Here is a 20,928-nt window from a genome sequence, read left to right as displayed (position 1 = left end):
TGAGCTCATATCAGCACATCATCCTAATGTAATGAACTGCACTAAGTGAAGATGGGTGTATAGTTGAAAGACACTCTTGCCTTCCTTTGCCTCTTCTTTAGAGGCCAATTCACTCAATGGGCATTACCTCCCTCTAAGTGAATACCTGAAAAGGCCAAGGTCCCACACTGCATCCTGGGCCATCTCCAGGCTTCCTGATGAATATCTGGTCACTGGATTCAAATGGCTCTGGAGGAGAAGTGAGGCTGGTGACCTTGCACAGACCTCCCTCACTCAAAACAAAGTCAAGTGCAAGTCATGTCATCATTTCTCTGATGGTATGGTCTTCTGAAGAAATGAAGGACGAATACAACCTGTGAGACTTCTCTTACTTTCCTATTTACCTAGCACGTTTATTGAATTGTAGCATGGTCATTAAGCACATTTTGTTGTTGTTAGTCATTTTTGAGTTGTGTTTGACTCTGTGACTCCATTTGAGATTCTTTTTGGCAAAGATACTGGAATGGTTTTACCATTTTCTTCTCCAGCTCACTGAGGCAAACAGGGTGAAGTGACTTGTATAGGGTCACACAACTAATAAGTGTCTGAGGTCATAAATTTATCTCAGGAAGATGAGACCTCCTGCCTCCAGCATTATCACGGTATCCACAGGACTACCTAGCTGCCCCTATTAAGTGCATAGTAAGTGTTTAAGAAATACATGTTGAATAACTGAATCAACGAAGCTGAAAAGGTTTTGATGTTGAAAAGATGGAAGGCTGAATGCAGAGTGGCTGAGAGTTTTGCGGAGCCTTATTCTGAGGCAGCGTGACTGAACTGCTGAGTTGCTGTGGGGGAGGCCTTGAATTTCATTGGTATCCACACTAAGGATTATGGGGAGGTGACTAGCTGTAGGACACAGAGGTGGATGAGAAGAGTGTAAATCACTTGGGAGTGTAGGTTGGAAGTTAATGAATGGGTAGTCAAGAATCTCAAGGGAAGTGATGAAAAAAAAGAGGGAAAGACGGGTACCTAGCACTACCAGATCTTAAAGTATACTACAAAGCAGCAGTTATCAAACATTTTAGTATTGATTAAAAAATTGAAAAGCTAATCAATGGAACAGAGTAGGTAGGTACCTAAGACCCAGAAGCAATCAGGCATAGTAGTGTAGTGTTTCATAAACCCAAGCATTAACAACTACTGGGACAGGACTTGCTATTTGGCAAAAAAGCAGCAGCAACAGCTCTTAGCAAAGCTGGAAAGCAGGTTGACAGAAATTAGCTTTGGACTAGCGTCTCAGCCAATATACCACAGCAAGCTCCAAATGGATTCCGGACCTGGATGTGAAAAGTCATGTCATTAAACAAATTGGAGGAGAATAGGGGGAAATATTTTTCATAATTATAGAAAGGGGAAAAGTTCTTGACCAAAGTAGGGACAGAAAGGGTCAGAGGAAATCATATTAACAACTTTAATGAAATTTTTACAAAATAAAATTAAGGCAGCTAGAACTAGAAGGTAAACAGTGGTTTTAGGGAAAATCTTTGCAGCAGACTCCCTTACTTAAAAAAAAAAAACAAACTTTGATATCCAAGATAAATAGGAAACTGCCATAAATATATAAGAACAAGGACCATTTCCCAATAGATAAATGGTTGATTGATATAAACAGTAAGTTCTCAACAAATCCAAAAACCATATTGAAAATATTCCACATCACTAATAATAAGAGAAATGCAAATTAAAACAACTGAGGTTCCATTTCACTAATGAAATTGGTAATGATGACTAAAAAGGAAGATTGCAGATGTAGGAGAGGTTGTGCAAGGTTGGTTCCATTGGTCCTTCCCGGTTAAAAGCATTTTGGAACTATACCTCAAAAATCACTAACTGTGACTGCCCTTTGACCTGGTAATACCATTACTAGACATACACTCCAAGCTGACCCAAGACAAAGGGAAAGGGTGAATATGTACAAGAATTTTTATAGTAGCACTTTTTGTTGTAGTATAGAATTGGAAACTAAGGGAATGCCCATCAATGGGGGAATAGCTAAACAAGTTATATCATTATTAATATAATAGTACATTATTGTACTATAAGAAAGAGAGATTCAAAGGAACCTGGGAAGACTTATATGAACTAATAAAGAGTGAAGTGAGAAGAAGTAGATAAATAATTTATAAAATGTCTATAATCTTTGAAAAGAAAAGATCTCTGAATGTTTGATCAATACAATGACCACTCACAACTAGCAGACTGTTGATAAAGCTTGAATCCTATCTTTTGGTGAAGGACTGTAGGTGTTGAATATGCAATACATTTTCTAGACCTTAGTAATCCATGATTGGTTTGCTTGTTTTTTTGTTTTGTTTTGTTTTGGTCTTGTTTATGCTTCACTATATTTGAGAAGAGAGAAAGAGAGAGAGAGAGAGAGAGAGAGAGAGAGAGAGAGAGAGAGAGAGGGAGGGAGTGAGGGAGTGAGAGGACTTTGGGGAATAGGAGACACTGAGGAATGAAAGGAGTATTAACGAGAGATGCAAAAAGGAAACAAAGAAAGTGCTACTATGAAATAGTTAAAAACTATACTGAAGAAGACGGGAGGAAATTCGAAAGAAGATGCAGAAAAACAGCCATTTTGGAACAACTATGCTATGAAATGTACAAAATCTGAAATGTACAAAAAACTAAAACCACACCATACATAGTGAAGTTTAGCAGTCAAATATTTTGTTGTTGTTCAGACTTTTCAGTTGTGTCCAATTCTTTGTGACCCTCTTTGGGGTTTTCTTGGCAAAGATACTAAGTGTCTGAAGCCAAACTTGAGCTCAAGAAGATGAGTCTTCTTAACTCTGGGCTCAGTCCTCTATCTGCTATGCCACCTAGCTGCCCCTCAGACAAAAATACTGTCCTTTTGTTTTCCTACTTTTTGTAGAAGGACATGTTCATGTTTGTGGATGTTTGTTAAATTCATGTTTTTTTTTTAAAAAAAGGAAATTTGAAGAAAAATAAGAAAGGTTGTGGGTCAGGGTGGTTTCAGGATGGTCAAATTTGAGAGTCAGTTCTCAAGAGCAAGGATTCTTAACCTGGGTTCTACCAACCCATTTGAGGGGAACTTGGGCAGAAAATAAAATTTACATCTTTATTTTCACTAACCTGTCACTGAAATTTAGTATTTCCTTCATTTTTGAATGTAGACAACAATATGGAGGGGTTTTGAGGTTTCACCAGACTTACTAAAGAGTTCACAAACAAGAAAGGTTAAGAACCCTTATTACTTAGAGAGAATCCTGATTGGTAGGTTAAAAAATATATTGGTTCAAAATTTTGGTGTCAAATATTTTTCTAACATTCCATCTTTTCAAGAGATGAAAGGTAAGAGATAATGATCACCAGGGTCATGATTGGATATCTAAGTGAAGCTAAGTGTCCTGTAGTAATTCTAGCACATTTTTTGTTAAATTCTTTGTTCTCTGTTTCTATGTCTAGAGATCTCTTAATGAGAGACAACCTGTTTGAAATAATAACAAGTTCTCGGACCTTCTATATTCAGGTAAGATGACCTTTAGTAGTGTTTTAAGGTCTTATGATTGTGAGTGCAAAGTTAATGAACCTCATTCTTTTCTCTACTTTCTCTTTTTCGTTCTAAGAGTCTAAATTGTAAATTAAGCACCTGACAGTTATTCTAAGTGCCATTATCTCCTAACAGGATGTTTGCCCCCAAACTTCCCAACCATACAAAAATAAAAACAGGCTGAGCCACTGTACTGGGGAATGTGAGTTTGTATTCAGCTGATGTCAGCTGCTGGATTCTAACTAAGCAGAGAAAAGGAGAACTGGCCAGTGATTTCACTTCTCCTTTCTGGTTTATTTTTAGCCATAGCTCTGTATGTGGACGTTACTTCTATATAGAAGGGCAGAAGCCCAGAGTGCCCTGTTTCAGGGCCAGGTGCACAGCCCAGCTGCACAGAGAAAGCCATTGTCTGGGCCCTTGCTTTTCAGTCCGGGGTTCCCCTTCTCCACCCACAGTGCTGGCTCCCTCCCATCTCCTGCTGCAGTCACAGGAGCTGCAAATTCCTGCCTGGCACTAGCCTTTGGAAAAATGGCCTTCTATCCAGGGCCTGTGTTTTCAGACTTGAGCCTCTAACCACTGTTAGCCCATTGATCTCTAGTACATGAGAGTGGACATAACCCTGGACTCAAACTCAGAAGACAGGAGTTCGGCTCATCTCTTCAATACATGTTATAACCATGTGACTTGGAGCAAATCATGTCAACTTTCTGAGCCATAGTTTCCATCTGTAAAATGGATATAATAACATGTAAGAAACCTTCCTCTTCAGGTTATTAAAACTCAAAAGAGATAATGTATATAAAGTGTTTTGTTCATTTTAAAGCGCTTTTATCAATGCCAACAATTATTACCATTTCCCAGACTGACAGAGATTATTATGTGTCTTTCACAATGGGGACAATTTTCTAATGCAGCAACTCTATGTATAAATTTGGTTGTGTATTTCTGGCAAACTTTTCAAAGCCTCCTCTCCCCCATAGCCTGGCTTCCATCCCTTTTCTCCAAATGCCTTCATAAGACAAACTAGGGACCCACTCAGCTTTCACTGGCAGCCAGACTTGTCCAGGCCTGCTTTCATAGTACATCATTCATTGTTCTTTGCCTGCACGAAGCAGGCAGGTCAGGGACCCTGGAGCTTTTCTTAGTGAGTTGAACACACACACACACATATACACGCAAATATATATGTGGGTGTGGTATGTGTATACATGCATACACGCATACATATATGTATATATGTATGTATTTGCTGACTGTTTTCTCTTAGAGAAAGAGATTTTTTTTCATTTCAAGGAAGAAAAAGCTTTGGGGATAGTGAAGGGTGATGGAAAGAAATCAAATACCTTGGAAAGTCATTGTTATTTAAAGCAAGAAGTGTGATAGCTATCTGCTCAGATCAAGAAACATTTATTTCACTTTAATTTTTTAAAACTTTTGTAAGCTTACTTGTTATTTTTAATTTTTAAAATGTTTTATATTTTAATTGATTTTTTTAAAATTATTTTTTAAAACCATTATTTGCCTCTTTGTACCCTCTTCAGAATCTTTTTTAGCTATGCATCTCTGGGAAGGTCACTTAACCTCTCTCTACCTCAGTTTCCTCATTGGTAAAACAGGAATGAGCGCCTACCTGACCGGGCAATTGCAAGGATCAAAGAAGATATGAAATATGTTTTTCAAACCTTAAAGCTTAAAATAAACTTACAAAATAAGGACAAACATCTTACATAAAGCCCTTAGTTCTGCAGAGCACCACCAAGCACATTAACAGAAAAAAATCAAAACTGAAATAAGCATGCAATGTATTTTTGCTGTTGTCTCTTTCCGTAACCAGCTGAAGCTGGGAGGCCTTTGGCTTTGTTTTCTCTTTTTATGTATAATTGTCATTTTGATTATACTTTTATTGCTTTGCAGTACTTGGTATAGGTTTTATCCTATTTCTCACTATTCATATTTATCATCTTTTATGGCACCATAATCTATGAAATGATCAAGCTATAACATATTTGGCCATTTTCCAACCCCATCCTAATGTGAGACTTTTTGGAATCCTCTAGAGAAAGAAATGTATCCGATGCTTTTTCATTCTGCCATCATGGTATATGTGCTTTGGCAACCTCCTCTCTCTGTCTTCCCAGAAGACTTTCAATATCAAGAATTTTCATGCAAATTTTTTGAGTTCTTACCATAGGAGATGCAGCTTGACCTTATAGACAAGAATGCTGCAGTTGGGAAGCTCTGGCTTCGACTCTCCCCTCTGATATTTGCCAGAAAGTCTTCAACTCTCTGAGTTCCAGTTTCTTTATGTGTAAAATGGGACTAATAATGCCTGTAGTATACCTGCTTGGCAGGGTTGTTGTGAGTTTCATGTCATAATATATGGAATATGCTTCGTAAATGTTGAAGTATGGTCAGTATAGTATTAGTATTTATATGTAGGTATATGTACACATACACACATATGTAGTACAACTGTGTATTTTAATACTGTATGTTTAGATAGCTAAAGGTTGAATGTTTAGATATTTCATGATCCTACCTTTATGGACTTTACAGTCTAATTGGAGGATAAGACAAGTTCTGAAATAAGTATAATGCAAGTTCTATTATTAATCTTGTTCCTTTTTATCAGTGACCTAGATGGAAATTATCCCTCAGGGAGCTTGAGGAGATCACTAATATTTTGGGTGGCAAATTCGGAATCCAAAAAGATTTTAATGGGCTAAAGTAATGGGCTCAATTTGCTATGTTGAGATTTAATAAGGACAAATATTACAGCCTGATGGTACAGTTCTGAAAATGAACTGTACAAGTACGGGATAAGAGAATTGTGACTAGATAATAGCTAACTGTGAAGAAGGATCTTGGTGTTTTAGTGGGCTGTGAGAGCCAACAGTGTTAGCTTCAAAAGCTAACACAATCTTTAAACTACAATATAGAAGAGGTTTAGCCTCACTAATGAGGGAGGTGATTGTCCCACCGTCAGACACTGCCAGTCCTAGTGAAACCTCATCACAGATATTGTGTTTGAAGAGAATGTGTTCTCTTCACATTCCTTGCTAGCTGTACAACTCTGGGCAAATCACTTAATCTTTTTCTGCCTCAGTTTCCTCATGGGTAAAATAGGGATGAGCACCTACCTCACAGGACTATCATAAGGATCAAATGAGATATGTAATATGCTTTTTAATCCTTAAAGCTTATATAAATCTCAGCTATTATGCTACATATAATTTATATTTTATTTATCTAGAATTATATACATGTATTATGTATAGTATTCTATATGTCCATTATGTATAATATATATTATATAAATAATTATAACTCCAGATAGTGCAAATTAGAATACATACTTTATGGTATTCATTATTTGCACTAATTGGGACCTAGCTATGCTGCCCTAGAAATAAAGAATATAATCAACTCATTCATGCTGAGATGTTAGGGACTTAATATGTTCTACTAATTGGCTTTTCAAAATGGGGATTATACAGAGAGGTCAACATTTAACCCAAATGAATATATCTCTAAAGATGGAATTCTGGGTACCATAGAACTTGAGATTGAGGGCAACCCCAACTGAAAAACTAAAAATCTTATTCTGCTAGTCTACAAGCCCAATTATTATGGTGGACAATTGTGTGTTCGTCCTTCGTTGCCGAAGAAGACCATACCATCAGAGAAATAATGACATGACTTGTGCTTGACTTTGTTTTGAGTGAGGGAGGGCTGTGCAGGTCACCAGCCTCACTTCTTCTCCAGAGTCATCTGAATCCAGTGATCAGATATTCACCAGGATGACTGGAGATGACCCAGGATGAGGCAATTGAGTTTAAGTGACTTGCCCAAGGTCACATAGCTTGTGAGTGTTAAGTATCTGAGGTGAGATTTGAACTCAGGTCCTCCTGACTCCTGCACTGGTGCTCTATCCACTGCACCACCTAGCTGCCCCAGTGGTGGATATTTGTACTTCTTTAGGGGATCTCTGGAGGTACTCTAGCACTACCTTTTTTTTTTTCCTTAGTACAAAGATGAATTTGGTTTGTGGATAAAAATTACCCCTATTGGCGAAGAATTACAAAAACAGTCAGGAGATGTGAATGCAGGACAGCTTGGTGCTAGTGATATAGTGGGGAAAGTTACTGGAGAGGGATTCAGAAGGCCTGTGCTTCAGTCCTAGTCTTGTCATGTACTAGCTGCATGACTTTGGGTGGTCCATTCAATCTCTGTAGGCCTACATTTCCTCATCTCTGTGAGAGAGAGACAGAGAGAGAGAGAGAGGGAGAGAGAGAGAGAGAGAGAGAGAGAGAGAGAGAGAGAGAGAGAGAGAGAGAGAGAGAGAGAGAAGAAAGAAAGAGAGAGAGAGAGGAAGGGGGGGAGAGAGAGAGAGGGAGAGACACAGAGAGAGAGAGAGAGAGTTGGATTTAGTCATCTCAGTGGTTTCTTCCAGCGCAGTGGAAAAAGAACTAGTTCTGGAGTCACCAGACCCTGGATTAAAATACTGACTCAGATGATTACCATCTGTGTGACCATAGGCAAGTTGCTTGACTTCTCTGGGCCTGAGTTCCTCATCTATAAAATACAAGTTTTGGAGTAGATGACCCTGAGGTTCCTTTCAGTTCTAACCCTACAGAGGCATGGAAATGAGGCCTCAAGGAAATATTCTCATTCCCTTTGGACAATGATCACGATTTGCTTGATCTGATGATATTTGTGGGGGGTGAAGGGGCTGTTGATTACAGAAAACTTGCCTAGCATTCAGAGCTAGAAAGGACCTTAGAAATCAGCTAGCCCAGTCTCTTCATTTTGTAGATGGAGAAACTGAGGTCCAGATATGCTCATGGTCATTCAGATGGTAAAAGATATGGCAATCAGGGTGAGTAACTTCTTCCCTCCCTTCAGCTGCCCCCTTGTGGGGTTGGCAGATATTTTTTTTTCCATTTTTAAAAATGACATTTTATGGTGTTATTTAACCCACCTACAGATTGAGAAGTGATGAACTCAGCAGACTGAGATGTATTCTTTTTTTTTGTACATGGCTAATAAGGGATTTTGTTTTGCTCAACTATACATGTCTGTTACAGGGTTTTGTTTTTCTTGCTTTCCATTTCAGGAGAAATGGGAGCCAGAGAAAACAGACTTTCATTTATTGCAAAAAGTTTAATTACAAAGATATATAGTTATCAAAAACATTTTTTAAATTCACTAATGCCAAGGTAAGAACCTGCTGAGTTAGGTGATTTCTGAGGTCCCTCCAGCTCTAAATCTTGATCCAAAGCTCTCTTCCCTCCAACATCAAGTAAGAGACTTACAAATTGGGCAGATATGTTCCTAAGTGTTTCCATACAACACATATAAATATTTTCCAGGCTGACAGCCCAGAAGACATGCACAGCTGGATCAAGGAGATTGGCACAGCTGTCCAGGCTCTCAAGTGCCATCCTAAAGTAAGTCACATCCTTTCTGTTACACAGTTAATACCAATTAAAGATAAGGCTTACTGAGTGGGCATGTTTTATTGGAAGATGGGGACAGGCAGGCAGCCTGTGCCAAGGATGCAGCTGCAGCATTAGACTGTCTTCTCTTTTTTATTTGTTTCTTCATTGGTTTGGATGCAGGTTTTTTGGTTTGGGGTTTTTTGTTTTTTTGAGGGAAGAGGCTGGAGTAGTTATGAAGAGCTGAGGGAAAGGGAAGACGTAATGTTTATGGTGTATTCTGCAGCAAACCTACCTGCCGCTGAGATCAAAAGACAGTTCTAAATTCAGACTTCAGATGCCACTGAGTTTGTCTGTGTTTACATTGGGAGGATGCCTGGAGTTATAAAATAGAGATGTTGGGGGAGGTATATTTCCTGGGGATTAGAATACGTTGCACAAAGAAAATGTGGTACAGTGGGAAAAGCATTGAATTTGGACCATGAGGACTCTTGACTCCGTTACTAGTCATTTAATTTTTCCCAGCCTCAGTTTCCTCATCTGCCAAATGAGGAGACCAGACTAGTTACTCTCCAAAGTCCCATCCATTTCCTGTGATGTGAGTTCTAGGTCCTCAAGTGCAGCCCTTTGACTGAATCCAAATTTCACAGAACAAATCCTTTAATAAAAGGATTTATTCTATAAAACTTGAGCTCAGTCAAAAGACTGCACTTTGAGGACCTAGACAGCCACACGAGGCCTCAAGGTGCAAGTTCCCTACGCCTGGTGTGGACAATCACCAAAATGACAACTGGAGCCCTGGTTGGTAGTATTTGCCAATTCCCTACAGTGTAAATTCTCACCCTGAACATTTAATAGTTGACTTTCTTGAACTAGTAGGAGTCGACTCCAGCACACTCTTGCTCTCCTTCCTCATCTTTGCCAGTTGGATTCCTCTTTTTCAAGTCACTGAGGTATCCCCCCCCCAAAAATGAAGAAAAGAAAATAGAAAGACCAGATAAGAACAGATTTGAAAGCTATAAATCAATCTTATTCTACAGAGAGTCCCAAGAGCCTTAGTGCAGTGTTAGCATGAATAAACTTATTTAATAACAAATTTTAATAATTTAAATTGCAGTAAAATACTTTTGGGACACTGTATACCCAAAAAGAAAAACTATACATAAGACCCATAATTTCCTGGTTAGCCCTCTTTTCCTATTCTGTATGTATACAATTCTCTTTTTCTGTTCTACTATATATCTTCAAATGCTCATTCTATTTAGTATTTATTAAGTCTAATACAAAAATAAAAGTTAAAAGAAAAAACGAAAAGAATCTTTTTTCTTTCAAGACCCACCTTAGGTGCCACTTTCCCCATGAAGTCTGTGCTGATTGCTCCAACTGAAAATGCTCTTTTCCCTTCTTAGATTCTACCAAAGCACTTCGTGTTTTGTCTCTATCAATCATACTGGTTTCTAATATACTTATATATATGTCTTATTATTATGTTGTTGCATTACCATATTATATCATATTTTTTGTATCAGTCTTCTTATCTCTAGCACCTAGTATGGTGCCATGCATAAGTGTTTAATAAAGAGATGTTTGTCAAATTGAATATCCTGACTCATGACATTGCCCATCTTCATTTGTTATCTATTCCAGGAAATGTCCTTCTCTAGATCAATTTCATTGTCCCGGCCTGGAAGCTCCAATTTCTCCAGTGTGCCCAACTCTACCCCATTCAGAGGACGGCCACTTGGGGAAGAGAAGAAAGCTCCCTGCAAAGCTCCCTTTATTGCTTCATCCTGGCAGCCCTGGACACCTGTTCCACAGGCAGATGAAAAGCTGCTTCTGGATGAAGAGACTCCTGGAGGCTCCCCATTCATGTCCAGACTTGGGGAAGGCGATGCCACCATGCTGTCAAGTTCTCGGGTACGGCATCGATCAGAACCCCAACACCCCAAAGAGAAATCATTCATGTACAACCTGGATGATGAGCATATACGGACCTCTGATGTGTAACCAGGCACAGCAGGGCTAGAGAGGAGGAAAAGGGGCTTGTGTGTCCAGAACCAGAAAGTTTCTTTGTCTTGAGGGACAACAGTGTGTCAGTCAATCTTACTTCTGTGGAGTTGGCTTGTCTGGAGCCTTCCAGGTATAGCAGACCCTCAAGTTGTTCTACAGGACAGTATATATGTAACCTACCGAGACCAGGGACCAGTGGTACCACAGCCATGTTCAGCGAGAACAGTAGAGTTCAGTTCCAGGTCCTGACACCTTGAGTTGGTTCTGTGGCTTCACTGTTAAGATGTCCTTTCAACACTCACCAGTTTCCTGCTCTAAGAGAAGTAGAGACTTTGCAAAAGGCTATGGGTTTACTTTACCTCTAACAAAACTTTATGTCTATGTGCTTTTTATTTTCCCAGAAAAGAAACTTTACTCAATCATCAATGTTATTATTATTCTTCCTCTGGCCAAAATCTGACAATTTCAGATATAAGTGATGATACGGGGCAACAAAGGTGAAAACAAGCCAGTGGGGCCTGGTGAAGGATCAAAATTTCTTCCCAGTATTGTTGGTTGATTATGATACTTTTTCTTGTTCTTAGATTCTGCGTAATTCTCTCCCTGTATCTTATGCTTCTGTTAAGAATAATCTATTTGAAAGGTAGTGTTAATTTTGGTCAAAATTCAGTGTTTTTCCTCAGGTTATAGGCATGAACAGTTTGCCTGGAAGGCTGACAAAGGAAGGAGGGAGTGTGGGTCCCAACTCAACCACAGAGCATAAAATAAGTATATGAAAATGCTAAGTTGTCTTTTGTATCCTTTTTGAAATATGAAACAGCCAAATACTGTGAAGTCACGAGACCCTACCCATTCTGTTGGCATGCCAAGCCCCCACTTTTTGATGTCAAATGCTATAGTTGTTCAAATGAGTGTTGCTTTCAGTGTGGTATGATAGTAGTTTGAGATGTATGGAGGATTGATGAATGTATGATGATTCCATGGTCTCATGTGTCAAAAAACTCTACATTCAGAATTTGGACTTGTATCAACTTTGGAAATAAGTGCTGGGCCTGCTATAGGAAAGGGAAAATAAGGTTCAACCAAGTGAACTTTTTTTCTGTTCCTATTTTCCACCCAGAATATATTGTCTTGTCAAAGGTGAAGAACTATTAAAGAAGAGCTAACCTCAGTCCTTGCTAATTATTCATTATTTCTTAGTCAATTGGAGATTAGTTTTGAGACAAAACCAGACCACCAGAATTACTGTATAATATGTCCCAGGTGATCACTTTTTGAAGAATTCCTTATCTATGCCCTATGAATAATGTGTTGTATAACTTAGGGCACGCTGAAGACTCTCTCCATTTCTTCGCTCAATATTTTCCCAAGTAAATCCTTGGGATAGATAGAGTCTAGTATTAAAACAACAAAATATAATTGACAACTTTCAAAATCTTCTTTAACATTCATGAGGTTATAAAGAACACATTTTTTGACATTTAAATTGTTGGAAACCTCTCTGGGCGTTTTGCAGTAAAATATTTGGGGGTGAGGGTCATTTGTACTTTTAAGAAAACAGAAATATGTTTTATGAAGTGTGACATAAATGTAAGCTACTGTTATTAGGGAAATAGAAATCAGTTTGGGACCACTGGATTTCAAGTCAAAAGACCATGGGTCAGATCCTGGCTCTGTCTCTTTAATCTACAAAACCTCTGGTAAAGCATTCTGGGCCTTAGTTTCTTCAGTAAAATGAAGGGATTAGCCTATATCAGTGATTCTTAACACATGGTCCTGGGACTCCTTGAGTCCTCAAGACCCTTTCAGAGGATCCTTGAGTCCAAAACTATTTTCATAATAATACTAAAACGTTTTAATTTCTAATACAACAAATATCAATGGATATAACCAGCGAGGTGCTGGAGTCAGCTCCAACCAGTTCTCGAGAGCTTACTGTTAAATTTCCAGTGTGACCACTTAAACCTTGGAAATCAATAAATGCTACAAATCAGGGATCGATTTATTGTTTTGTTGATTATCTGAAGTTAAGAAGGCGATGGAGAAAATGTTGATAATGCAAATTAAACTTAAAAATGTGTAGTGTGTATACTTCTTTTTTTCTTGGAGAGGTAAATTATTTACCAGCATACCACTAAATATAGTCTACACAAACAAAAAATATCTACATTGTCTAAATAATCTACATAATCAAAAGAGGAGCAGAGGGGAGGCTCAATTTTTAAGTGTAAAAGTGTCCTGAGATCAAAAGTTTAAGAACTGCTGGGTTAGATGAACTCTCAAATCCCTTAAGCTTGAGATTACTGAGATTTCAGTGATTCTATTGACTGGAGCATTCTCAGGTATCCATTAGAAGAGCATAAGAAATTTAATTTTTCTACCTAAATGATAAGGTATGGCTTTTCATGTTATAACAGAATATGTCTATAGTCACTGAGGAAATCTCCTAACAGGTAACACACATATGTGCACTTAAACATGAGCATATACATGTGTATGTATCCATATGTAAGCATGGTATACGTGTACATGGACAGTATATATGTACATGCACACACACATATATATGTGTATATATACATATACACACACATATATATATACATACATATATATATATATGTAAAACATTCACTGAAAGTTTTAAAATATTTACCTGGGCTTTGACAAATCAGGGCAAAGGGGTGTGACTTTTGGGCAAGTCATTTGTCTCCTCCTCTCCTTCCCCTCCCCAGTTTCTGTTCTCTTATTTGTAAAGTGAGGAGGTTAGAGTAGATCTCTAACGCTCATTCTAGCTCCAAATATTAAAATTCTACTTCTTTCTTAAACCAGTGCAACTACACTACAGTTATGCCAAGTTAGTATGAGAAAATGTTTTCATTTTTAAGAATTGTTTTGCCATTCTTTTAGGGAGGTGAATGCACATGATTGGAAGCCTCCAATTGTTTGGTTAAGAAGTTGAGTTATTGCAACTAAGGAATAGAATGTGTTTTCCAAGTGGAAGGAAACCAGATGACTGCTCTGAGTTGTTTCCAGGAATGGACCCAGGGGCAATCAATCACCAAAAACATTTAAGTGCCTGTTTTGTGCCTGGTCCTATGCTAGATGCTGGGGATATGAACAGAAAGAATGAAATGGCCCCTGCTCTCAAGAAGAAGCTTACATTGGAAAAATCTCCCATTAAGCCCATAAATTTGTATCTGCTTTGGCTATTGATGCCAAATTTATTTTTTAAATGAAAAGATGATGTCTAGAGGAAGAGGTTAATAGAAATGCTTCTGCATAAGTAAAATCCACCTTTTCTAATAGGGCTACTGTTATATTTTATATTGAGAATTATCCCTTGAAAGGTATGTTTGGTGCACTGAATTGTGTCTTTTCCACAAGGTAAGATGAGTCCTCTGATCCTTTGACTGTGAAGAGACAAAGAAAAGCCTCTCTTCACTTCTAGATCATTTGATCTGTTTTTTTAAAGAGCTGTAATTTAAGTTTTTTATTTTATCCTCAAGAATCTTTGATTAAGGATAACTTAATGGCAGAGGACAGACATCTCATACTAACCAACTAGTTAGAAGGCTTTTTCTTCACCACCTAGTAAGCAGATAAACAACTATCACAGAATTTCTGTGCATTCTCATCAAACATCCACACATATCTCCTATGCATCCCTCTACCCTCAACATATTTCAATGAATAGGATTTGAAGATTCCTTTCCAAATTTTTCCATTGATGTAAAACTCCCCTCCAGTTGACATAAAGAAGCATTGCATCTATCAGAAACCAAATTCCTTCTCTTGGAGACAGGGGTAGAAGGGGTGGGGAGGGGATGTTACATCTTCAGTATTTCTTTCAAAGAAAGCATTGTGATAGAGATTGCATCATAGTGATTAATCAATTAATTAATGGAAAGATATTTATTAAGCTCTTACTATGTGCAAAATATGTATCTTAGTGTTAGGGATACAAATAGAAAATCAAGAGTGTCCTTTCCCTCAAAAACTTCCCTTTCACAACTGCAAGTCAGATGGAGAGGCCCAGGGGTTCTTCGGATGCAGCAGCAAAGCAGAGGATAATGTATCTTTTTAAAATATTTTAATTTTCCATCCATAAAACTTTGTTGGTCTTTAATATGGAACAATTTGTAAGTGCCAAAACTTTAAGTGGCACAGACTTTCCTTCCCCAGTCTTAAGTAATTATGACTACTGAAGAGTCAAGGGATACAGTAAGCAGTACAGAAGTTGACAGGGCCCATCTATGCAAGGGGTGCTTTCTTGAATTGTGGATGCTGCTATTCACAGGAGTCCAGGATATTCTAACAGGGTCAAAGGAGAGGTGTAGGCTGTGATCTGCCTTGTGAGGCACATGTCACCTCCTCTCTCAAAGTGCCTTGCTGTTTCAGTAGGCTAGCTTGCCTCCTGTGTTGGTGACAGTGAGTTGTTGGTGTTAGGAGTAACTGACCAGGATGCTGAAATGATCTGCTTTATCCTACAAAAAGTCCATTTTGTAAAGGTGGCATTTATTATTCCCAAGAATATACATCTTAATCTTTGATACTTCGATGTTTAGTGGATCTCTGTTTTCAGAGTGTGAGTACTTCCTCCACTTTTATATATTTCAGCCTTTTATACATTTCCTACTATTCCAACATAAAGGTGTTGCACCATAAAAACTCCAAGGCTGGTCTACACCAGCAATTTGGAGGCCTTCTGGATATCAGCATAATAAAGGTCAGAGAAAGCTCCAATCAGAGTTGGTAACCTTTTCAGAATTTCAAGTCAGAGTTTCAATGAGGTTTCAACCAGAAGTAAAAGAGGTTTGTTTTGTTTTGTTTTTGTAAGATATTAAATGAATTGTATACCTAATAAGAGAATTTAGGCACTGAAATTTCGTACCAGAGATGTATTATATTTTCTTCCTGTAAAAATGATGCTCAGAGAGAAAAACTCTTGAAATCACTCCTGGTGACACCAGCCTCCTTGCTGATGATTGCACAAGACACTCAATCTTCAGGCTCCAGGGGTTTTCCCTGGCTGTTCCCCATACTTGAGATGCTCTCTCTTCATCTCCACCTTCTGATGTCCTTGGCTTCCTTCAAGTCTCAGCTAAAATTCCTATGAGAAGTCTTTCCTGATCCACGTTAAAGCTAGTGTCTTTCGTCTTATTATCTCCAACTTATCCTGTATGTAGTTTGTTTGTACAGAGTTGTTTTCATGATGTCTTCTTCACACCGCTCCTCCCCACACTCCTGGAGAGCAGGAACTGTCATTGGCATTGCTATGTATTTCTGACACAATACAGTGTCTGGCACATAGTAAGTGCTTAATAAATGCTTATTGGCTACTGACTAAAGGAAAGGATGAAAAAGGCAGAGAAAAAAATGCATGGCTTGAGATTCAACAAATGAAACCATGAAATATTCTTTAGCTAAAGTGGCAGTTCCTATCATTTGTAAAATGAAGATTTCCTCACAGTATTAGAACTAGAAATGACCTGATCTTGCATCTAGCATAGCTCCAAGACATGACTTACCCAACATTAAACAGCTAGTTAGTGGTAGAGCTAGGGCTTGAATCCGGGTTTGATTGCCTGTCAAAGGCCCTTTCTATCAATTTATATAGTGCTTACTATGTGTTTTACAATTACATCAGTTGATCCTTACAACAGCCCTGGGAGGTGGGTGTTATTATGTTCATTTTACAGATGAGGAAATGGAAACAAACAGATGCAGTGACTTGCTGAGGGTCACGTTATCTGAGGTCACACTTGAACTCAGGTCTGACTCCAGGCCCACTGCTCTATCCAATGTGTAACCCAACAGCCCCACTTTATTCCCAGATTGGTTGTAGACAGTACATTTCCCATTTTCTTCCCATGTAATTCCCAATTATCTCTCTGTGTTCACAAGGCAGTTTCTTAAGACAGTTTCTTAACCACTTGGTGGAGATATGCTTTCAAAATATTTTACCTATAGTTCCTCTCCTTGAAAACTAGAGCTTAGGGTAAGGAAAGGAGAGGGACCAGTCTGCTCAAGTTCCATAGATAACAGGATGCATTCTACCCAAATAATATTTTTTTGTTTTTAATTTCTTTTTGGAGTGGAGATGATAATAATAGCTTGGTTTTAGACATTTTGAATGACGTTTCCAGAAGTTTGGGAGGAGGTTTTCTTTTTTTTAGTCATAGTTATCTTTTGTTTTCACATCGCTTTAATTTCTGACTATGTTGCCTCCTCCACTCCCCACCACATACAATCCCTTGTAACAATAATAAAAAAAGAGGGGGAAAATCTATGCAACCCAACCGGAAAGTGGATTTTCTACACAGTGCCTTAACTTGGATGTATTGCCGACATACATCTGTGTCTGCCTGTTATACTAAAGTCCCACCTTGTCTTACATTCATAGTACACTAGAAACAGAGATTCTCTTCCCTCTTCCTCCCCTCAATTTCCAATCTATGAGAGGTAATTTAGGTTTGCCCGCAGCTCTGCTACTTATACTACCCATTGTGACCTTGGGTCCCACTTACCCTTCTTTAGACTAAATTTTCTCACCAATAAAATGGAGGAAGTTGAACTAGATGACCTTATAAGGCCCATTCCAGTTCAAATTCCTATATCTCTAGTGATCTTACATTTGCATGATGCTTTACAGGGGGAGAATAAAATGTTTTCTCACACATTATCTCAATTCTTCATCATATCTAAGATAGACAGAATAGTGGATAGAGTCCTGGACTTAGATACAAGAAGATCTGACTTCAAATCTCTTCTCAGGAACTACTAGGTAGTTGAGCAAGTGATTTAGCCTCAGTTTCCTTAACTATAAAATCAGGATAATAATAGCACTCATCTCACAAGGTGAAATCAAATTTTAAAAGCACATGAAAGAGCTTTGAAAATCTTAAAGCACTATATTAAAATGAACCATTATTATATCATCCTTATTTTTCAGATGAATATAACTTGAGTAACTTGCCTAAGACTGTCATCCTTTCTGTTTTACCATGAAAGTATGGAACCATTTTTCATTTTCCTTTGTGGTGAAGAAAGTGGTGTTTTTGTTCAGTTGTGCCAATTCTTTGCGAGATCCTTTGGGGTTTTCTTGGCAAGGGTACTAGAGTGGTTTGCCATTTCCTTCTCCAGCTCATTTTATAGATGAGGAAACCAAGGCAAACAGAGTGGAGTGACTTGTCCAGGGTGATGAAGATAGTAAGTATCTGAGGCCATATTGGAAATTGGGTCTTCCTGACTCCATGTCAAGCACTCTATCTATCCACTGCACCATTTAGCTGCCCTTGCCTAAAATTACACCACAAGTAAACGGGACTTGAAACTGGTCTCTGGATGATAATGCCATGAACTTTCCTTACACTACCCTGCAAAGTTGAAATAAATCTATTTGATGTTGATTGGGAGGATCAGTATACAACCAGCATATTTTGGAGGCTTGGTACTTGATTGGACTGTGGGAGTACATGTATTGTAAGGAACCAGGGCTTTTACAACATCAGACAGTGACATAGGAGAAGAAGATCTTAGAGTTAGAACTGGAAGCGACCCTAGAAAACATCAAATTCAACTTCCTCACTTTTTGGATGAGAACAAAGTGATTTGCTTGGAGTCACCCAGCAAGGGGATTGTCTGAGGCAGAATTCAAACTCATGTCTCCCAGACTCCAACTCAGCATTCTACTGACTCCCTCACTGAGCTGTCTCCCTTTTACTTAGAGCTGTCACTCTTTACTTTTGCTGTTTGTTTCTCCCTTCCTTTTCTATTTCCTTTTATGTCTGTTTCACTGTCTACGTAGACAGCCCAGTAGTTTGTCCCTGGTTTTAAAGTGAAATGAAGTAGATGTTGGGCACAAACCACTCCTCTAATCCTTCCTTCTGTTGATTCTGCTGGAACTGCTTGTGAAGGAGACTATAGTCTGATTGATGTGTGTATTTTTTTCAGGAAAGGTTTCAGTTGTGAAATGTATTCATTATAAATACAATACCAGAACTGCACGAAAACTGGTGCTTTTTGCTTTGTGATTTGTACTAGGTATCGTTGCAGAAATACTTTTCTATAACTTTTGTTTCTTGTTTTCTAATAAAATGATATGACGTATTGATGTATGAGCTGTGGTGGTCTTCTCTAATCTTCTATTTGACAGGCAGTGACTCACCTTAGACTAATAGGGACATCTTTTAAGGTAAACTAAGATATCTACCTGCCTCCATTTATGCTCTCTGAGCTACCAAATTGCTATTCAGATTTAATTCAACTCAATAAAAGATAAGCAAAAAAAAAAAAAAAAATGGAGCTACAAGGGGAAGGTCCCCATGGCTGTTGTTTTTTGCTAGAAAGATAGAAATCTCAGAATCTTAGGGTTGAAGGAAACCTCAATTATCAATCCTCAGCCAAAGTTGGAATCCCCTTTTACAACAACCCTTCCAAGTTCTCCTTCAGTCTCTGTTTGAAGAACTGCAATGTCATGGAATTCACTACCAAATTAAGAAGTACATTTTTAAAATGTAAAACAGAATATAAGAAAGATGATTTCATCAATCTGGGGAACCCCTTCCATCAACAGACAATTAGAAAATAAATCCTAGGGAAGTGACTGAGGTGCACAGATGATTATAACTTGAGTAACTTGCCTAAGATTGACTTACCCAATGCTAGTCATGTGGCAGAGGTAGGGTCTGTACCCACTGCAGTAGGCTGCCAGAATTACATGCTGAGAAAAGAATTGTAAAGATATCTAACTCAGATCTTAGATTACTATAGTTACTAGTAATCTGATTTGGGATGCAAGAACCAAGTCACTGTGAAAGCAACTTCTCTGCCTAGTGGAGGAATATCTATTAGCAAACTGTGAAGAGTAGGTGTGGATCACTGAATTTGGAGTGAGGAGGCTTGAGTTCCAGTAAGTTGTATAAACTTGAGAAAGTCACACCCCCTTCTGAACCTCAGTCTCCTCAGGCTCAAATTTTAAGCTAAGATGACTTTTATCATCTAATCCAACACCCTTTTTTCCTTTTCAGAAAAGAAACTAAAAGCAGAAAAACAAAAGTGAAGTGACTTGTTCAAGGTCACATAGTAGTTATAATTCTGTAAAATGATGCCTTTGGATGAGTTCTAGAGTTCTTTTCAGTTCTACAAGCCTATGATTCTTGAATTAGTTCCTTATCATATATGTGGCTTCATTTGGATCTTACTAATTAATCTGTCTCATTAATTCATATCCATAGTGACCTGAGTTTAAAGTCAGAAAATCTGGGTTCTCTTCCTGTCTAAGATGCTACCTATGTAGCTTGATACTATCTCACTCATTTGGTGATTATTGTCTTTGTGCAAATGATTCTCAGATCTGTTCCCAGATCTAGTCTCTTTCCTGAACTCTAGTCCCAAATCACCAGTTGCCTTTTGGATTACTTTAAACTCAACATGTCCAAAACCAGAATTCATTCTCTTTTCCCCCAAACCCTCTCCTTTCAAACTTTCCTATTACTATTGAGGAACCACAGTTCTCCCAGCCACTCTGGCTCACAACCTTGGCACTATTTTTAACTCCTTGATCTCCATATATGAGCTGTTATTAAGTCTTGTTATTTCTGCTTTACATCTCTCTTCTACTTCCCCCTCTTCTCTACTCACAGCCACTAGGTGCTCATTATTTCATGGGCAGTCCATCATATTCACTTTCTGGTTGATCTCCCTGCCTTAAGTCTCTCCTCACTCTAATCTATCCTCCACTCAGCTGCCCAAGTGATTTTTTGAAGGTACATGTCTGACCAGCTCTCTCTCTCCTCCCCTTCCACCAATAAACTCCAGTGTTTTTCTATTGTCTCTAAGATCCAATATAAAATGCTGCTTGGCATTTAAAGCTCTTCACAACCCTTCCTACTTTTCCACCCTCTTACACCTTACTTCCCT

General features: G+C 38.4%; 1 protein-coding gene across 2 annotated transcripts in view; it reads left to right on the top strand.

Annotated features, from left to right (window-relative positions):
* PLEKHA2 (pleckstrin homology domain containing A2) overlaps positions 1–19,124 on the top strand; it is a 128,313-nt gene extending 109,189 nt beyond the window's left edge. For both annotated transcript variants that reach the window (XM_072635135.1, XM_072635136.1), the window contains exons 10-12: positions 3,472–3,535; positions 8,929–9,006; positions 10,642–19,124. In XM_072635135.1, the coding sequence (XP_072491236.1) occupies positions 3,472–3,535; positions 8,929–9,006; positions 10,642–11,001 (502 nt within the window). In that variant the 3' untranslated portion in view covers positions 11,002–19,124. The remainder of the gene's footprint in view (positions 1–3,471; positions 3,536–8,928; positions 9,007–10,641) is intronic.
* Positions 19,125–20,928: the final 1,804 nt, after the last annotated feature.

The sequence above is a fragment of the Notamacropus eugenii genome, chromosome 1 (genome assembly GCF_028372415.1).
Source record: "Notamacropus eugenii isolate mMacEug1 chromosome 1, mMacEug1.pri_v2, whole genome shotgun sequence".
Lineage (NCBI taxonomy): Eukaryota > Metazoa > Chordata > Mammalia > Diprotodontia > Macropodidae > Notamacropus > Notamacropus eugenii.
This window is presented reverse-complemented; position numbering and strand designations above follow the sequence as displayed.